This window comes from Hemibagrus wyckioides, unplaced genomic scaffold (assembly GCF_019097595.1).
Source record: "Hemibagrus wyckioides isolate EC202008001 unplaced genomic scaffold, SWU_Hwy_1.0 Contig27, whole genome shotgun sequence".
In the NCBI taxonomy this organism is placed as follows: domain Eukaryota; kingdom Metazoa; phylum Chordata; class Actinopteri; order Siluriformes; family Bagridae; genus Hemibagrus; species Hemibagrus wyckioides.
The window spans coordinates 263676-269493 of record NW_026690788.1 but is presented as its reverse complement, the minus strand read 5'-3'; the positions used below and the strand labels follow the sequence as shown (position 1 = coordinate 269493).

At 34.0% G+C, this 5818-nt stretch overlaps 1 gene segment (V, D, J or C); it reads left to right on the top strand.

Annotated features, from left to right (window-relative positions):
* The first annotated feature begins 3405 nt into the window (after window positions 1-3405).
* LOC131350200 (Ig kappa chain V-III region PC 2485/PC 4039-like) lies at window positions 3406-5318 on the top strand. The segment is given in 3 exon segments: window positions 3406-3445; window positions 3590-3879; window positions 5226-5318. Coding segments are annotated over 3 exon segments (423 nt in total).
* Window positions 5319-5818: the final 500 nt, after the last annotated feature.

The following is a 5818-nucleotide window of genomic DNA, read 5'->3' as shown; positions in this document are numbered from 1 at the left end:
ACATTTTATTTTCATAACATTTTATTTGTCTTTTATACTGCTGAATAAACTACTACATAGAAGCAGAAATTGCAGTAAAATAAAGCAAACCAAAACCTGATTAGGAAATAGGTAGGCTAGGCTATGCCAGGCTATGCTAAGTGAGGCTAGGCTAGGCTAGACTAGGCAAACAAATGTGCGTCAAACAAAAGCTTAATTACAAGGTACAACAAAGGAGCTTAACTCGGGTAGCAAATTCCTCTGTCACTACTCACTTACCACCAAACAGGTGAACCAACTGAACAAGGGAAATAAACATACAACCAAAATAGAGTTCAACTCTAATGTGCAGTGCTGCCCTCTGGTGATCTAGCAAGGAAATATCCCAGGTATCCATGATACTACTCATATGCTGTATTATAAGTTGTGGGTGTGTTATTATTATTTTTTAAACCATTGTAGAATAGCAAAACAATGAAGATGCAGGCTTGCTTGTCACCATTTTCTACATTCAGAAACATGAAAAGATAACTAATTATTTAAAATTGTTTTTTTACACCATGGATTTTTAGATTTCTTAATTATTTACCCTGAAATTGTCCCAATTCAATTTTGATCCATTGTCATTTTGCTTGCAGCCAATTTACATATCTTTGATATCTCATTTAAAAGGAGCACCCACAATGCAGATTGCTCTTGACAAGCAAAACAAAGCAAAACAGACAATTATGATATAAAAGCAGAAGATTTTTCACATTAAGGAAAGGTTTGACTCTCTGACAGTACAATTATCAAGAATCATACAGACTATAAGGCGGAATGTGTCACAGATGGCACCAAATGCAACAACAGAACCTTTTTAAATTGATTTAATTTAAATTGTGATTTATTTTGTATAATAATTATTTAAATAATAACATAATTAAACTTTATTATAGTGATTATTACCTTTTATTATCAGTTCCTGCTTTTAGTTTTGCTTTTCCTGTTTGTTTAAAATAGATTTAGGACATGTTCCCCATGTGAGACTGAATGTAAAGCCAGAATGCTTCAGTAAGAATCAAGAATCTTTCAGTAACATTAGTGACACAGTCATGTGAGTGATGCTGTGGGGTGGAGCTTCATGAATCCTGATGATGTTAACATATCAGTGTACAGAAAGAATAGTGATGATATGTAATGATCATTCATCATGTTCACTGTTATATTCATGTGTCTGTGGCTTTCACTGGGTGAGTAAACATTTTTATCATTGCAAAAATACTATGTTCTGAATTAGACATGAACACGCATTTTTAAAAAGTAGCAAATTGTGAGTATGATTTGTTTAACACCTTATTATTCCTTATTATTTTAAGAAACAATATATTCTCTTCTCTATGACAGGTTACTCCATGGCAGATTCAATAAAGCCACTTTTCACTCATAAAGTTGTAGATGAAGGTGTTAATGTTACTCTTTCCTGTGAATATGAAACAACTGCAACAAACAACTACCTGCAATGGTACAGGAAATATCCAAAATCTAATCCTGAGTTCCTTCTTTATATTTACCAAAGTGGAGATCCAAAATCCGAACCTCCCCCAAGAATGTCTGCTAACGTTAAAGATAAACGAGTGGATCTGATCATCTCCTCTGCTGCTGTATCAGACTCTGCTCTATACTACTCTGGCGCCCACAGTGACAGGAAATCCAGCTGCACTGTACAAAAACTTTCACACAGTTTTGCTACATGCCCATTTGGGGAAGTCTCTCTTTCTTTCTTTCTTTCTTTCTTTCTTTCTTTCTTTCTTTCTTTCTTTCTAAAGATTTATAAAGAGTTTATATTATTATAATGTTTGATTAAGGATTATTTAGGATTAAATACATTTTAATTAAATTAATTAATTAATTATTCTATAACTATTCTATTTTTGCCAGGAAACCAGAACTTTCTCTGTTACTTTAGACAGAAAGTTAAACAGAAAGGTACTAAGACGGTCCAATTAAGAACAATTCTGAACTTCAGTGAAGCAGCTGAGGCTCTGTACAGGTTCAGGAGTTGAATAAAGTTCTGCAAATTGTTATTTCCATAATTTTTTTTTCATTGTCTGTACCGCTTATCCGATCTATTCTCGGGGAGCCTGTGCATCTCAGGAATCATCGGGCACCCTGGATAGAGTGCCAACCCATCGCAGGGCACACACACACTCATTTACACACTACAGCCAATTTAGGGACTCCAATCAGCCTAGAAGCATGTCTTTGGACTGTGGGAGGAAACCGGAGCATCCAGAGGAAACCCACCAAGGACTGGGAAAACATGCAAACTCCACACACACAGTGAGTGGGATGCCATAATTTAAAAAAAAAAAAAAAGGTTTCTTATTCTGAGCAGGCTTTTATCTGTGCAAAAAATGAATAAATGAATAAATTTAATCAGAAAAGACCTTGGTGTGTTAAAGTCACTTTCCTTTCACCACAAGATGGCACAGTCTGTTATCTTATTGTTGGACAAGTACTAGGATTCTGATGCTGACTTCTTTGATTATGAATACTACTTTACATAATAATAATAATAATAATAATAATAATAATAATAATAATAATAATAATAATAATAATAATAAAGCTATTTTTCAGCCTTACATAGATAGAACTTTTATATATAATGCATTGCTTAAAACAGACTGTAAATGATTTGTGATTTTAATGCAGTCTAGAAAGAATCAGTCTAGATCAGAATGTTTTAATAATCTCTGATTGTTTTCAACACATCATCAAGCCTTGCATGCAGTTTGCTTTAATCAAGAAAGGAAACTGAAATTGCAGTAGGCCTATACATGCAAATTCTGTAAAAAGGCATGATCTATAATATATATTTTTTACTCCAGCAGAGACAAGCACGTTATAGCTGCAATAAATAAAAGCACCTCTGTACATTTTGACTTGCAATGTGATGTTTGTCATGAGATAATTATATACTACACCCTTTATTTGTACACAGTTTCATGTTTAAATGACAAAATAATGATATTAAAAACCAACAATTCTGATGACACTAATTTAAAAAATAGATAATGAATAGACAAGAGAAAGAAAAAAGGCTGTTTTCTTCCTCTCCACACTGAAATACTCCCCAAATTGTTTGTAATCCTACTATCTCCTACCAGACTCCACTTCCCACAATGCACACTCCCAAATTTATTAGTTTATTTATTTTATTTATGTATTTTTCGTACTTTCAGTTTGTGTCTGTTTACTATCTGCTCAGTTGCTCATGTGAGGCTGAATGTAAAAAGCTTCAGTATAAATCAACAATCTGTCAGTAACATTAGTGACACTGTCATGTGATGCTGTGGGGTGGAGCTTCATGAAGCTTTATGATGTTAACATATTAGACTACAGAAAGAGCTCAGAATATTTTCATTTATAAGCTCATCCATCATGTTCACTGTTATATTCATGTGTCTGTGGCTTTCACTAGGTGAGTTAACGTTGATTTTTGTATATTCAGAAATTTTAACTAGATTAGATAGTCTTAATTGTATAGTGTTAGAAAGCGTTATGTAAGTAATTCTGGCTTGATTGTATAAAGTTTAAATACATTATGTTCTCTTCTCTATGACAGGTGACTCCATGGCAGATTCAGTAGAGCCACTTTTCAATTATAAAGCTGTAGATGAAGGTGATGATGTTACTCTGTCCTGCAAATACAAATTCAGTGTTTCAGGAATCAACTACCTGCAGTGGTACAGGCAATATCCAAAATCTAAACCTGAGTTCCTGCTTTATATTTCTACAAATGGAGATCCAAGTCAAAACATCCCCCCAAGAATGTCTCCTAAAGTTCATGGTGATGAACAAGTGGATCTGATCATCTCCTCTGCTGCTGTATCAGACTCTGCTTTATACTACTGTGCTCTGGCGCCCACAGTGACAGGAAATCCAGCTGCACTGTACAAAAACCTTGACACAGTTTTGTTATATTGAATACAGTTCTACTAGTGAATTAAAAAAAATTACATATGTATGTTGGAGGACTCTTATTACTAGTAAATTTATTATTAATAAATGTATTATTTTGAGACATTTTTAGACATTTCTTGATGGGATTCCAGACTTTTCAGTACATCATGCACACACACATTTCCTCATTCACTCCTAGCAATTTGTAATTAAATTAGAAAAGTGTGGAAAAGAAAAAAAAAGAAAGTGTGAAGCAAAGACAGAATTATCTCTTAAAAGTTTTAAATGGTTTAAAGTAAGATAACTTCTCAAAATAGACCTGCACAAAGGAGAAATAAAGCATAATAACATCAATAACATCAAATCCCCTGAACTGTTATTGTACAACAAAATAAAACTGAATTTATAAATTTTTTTAAATATGCTAATGAGACAGGAGGAGTGCAGAATGTCACGTGAAACTTCCGCGTGTCCTAATTAGCATATAACAACAACGATGGATTCTCATATTATTATGAATTCTCATATTAAACGTAAGAAAAAAATCACAGATTCAGTGAAAAAGAGGTGTGCAGCTGCTTATCAGACCTACTACAACCAAAGTAGAACACACATAGGTACAGAAATTACCTACAGAAATTAGAAAGGTGGAAGGAATGGAAATGCAAATTGCAGTTCTGCTCACTCCCAATTTAGACTCACATGACACTGCATAATATTTTCATTTTCTGAAAGCTGAAAGCAGGCTAATTTATTACAAATCAGAGTAACTGCTATTCAACGCACACTCTGGTGTATATTGCTTATGAGCCTGAATGCAATAAATACAGTTTAAAATAATAAAGCTTGTGCATTGAGCTACTAGCTTTGTTTGTTTACTGATTTGATGTTTTCAGCTATCTAAGTGAGTATTAAACTTTTACTCACAGTGTTTGTGCTTTCTTGGGAAATGTCCGTCATGTTCAGACACATGCTTTTACAGTCATGTGACCTGAATATATTTGCATACATAATAGTGGTTGGGCGGAATATTCAAATAAATTAGGTTGTTTCTTTTTTATGGTGTATGTGTTTGTGTTGTTTTATATTGAAATGACACTTTATGTCCTGACACTTACATCTGACTATAAAAAATTGCTGAATAAGCATTTTTTTTTTCAATGAGAGAACGTATATTACTTTAACGGCCCTGTTTAGTTGACCATGTAGCTTAAACCCCATTCTGCCATTCAACAAATCAGCAACCCTTAACCACTGTCAAAGTATCTCTTAATATACAACGACAGACTTCTGTACAGGATCACAACACAAAAGAAAGAAACCAATGTCAGGAATGGCATTCAAACCCACACCTCCAGAAGAGACTTCAACCAGATGGCCGAGTGGTCTAAGAAGCTGCGTTCAGGAATCTTTATGAAATTAAACATATTAGAGTATAGAAAGAATACTTCCATTCAGCTAATGTTTATGGTTAAAAAAAAAGAACCATTCAGCTAATTTTTATAGTAAAAAAAGAAAGGAGGAATACCTAATAAACTAAGGTGCACAAATAGACAAAAGGTCAAAAAGAGAGAAAAAGGAAAACAAAACATCCAAAAAATCCAAACAAAATCACACAAAAAGTTGATCAGCAACAGTGGAATAGTTCTGTGTTGTATTAGTGACTCAGTTCACTGTCACTGATACTGTGAAGTGATGATCTGTGTAAAATTATGCTCCAACAGCATCACTTCCTGGGTGTGTCCTTCTAGAGACGTGTAAAGCCTAGTTCACATTACAGGATTTTAAGCCCGATTTAAGCACGATTTGCAAATTAACGAGCTCGCCGACAGATCGGTCTGTGATCGTGGGAAAATCAGCGGGTGATCAGCTCTCGGCAATCTTTATATGT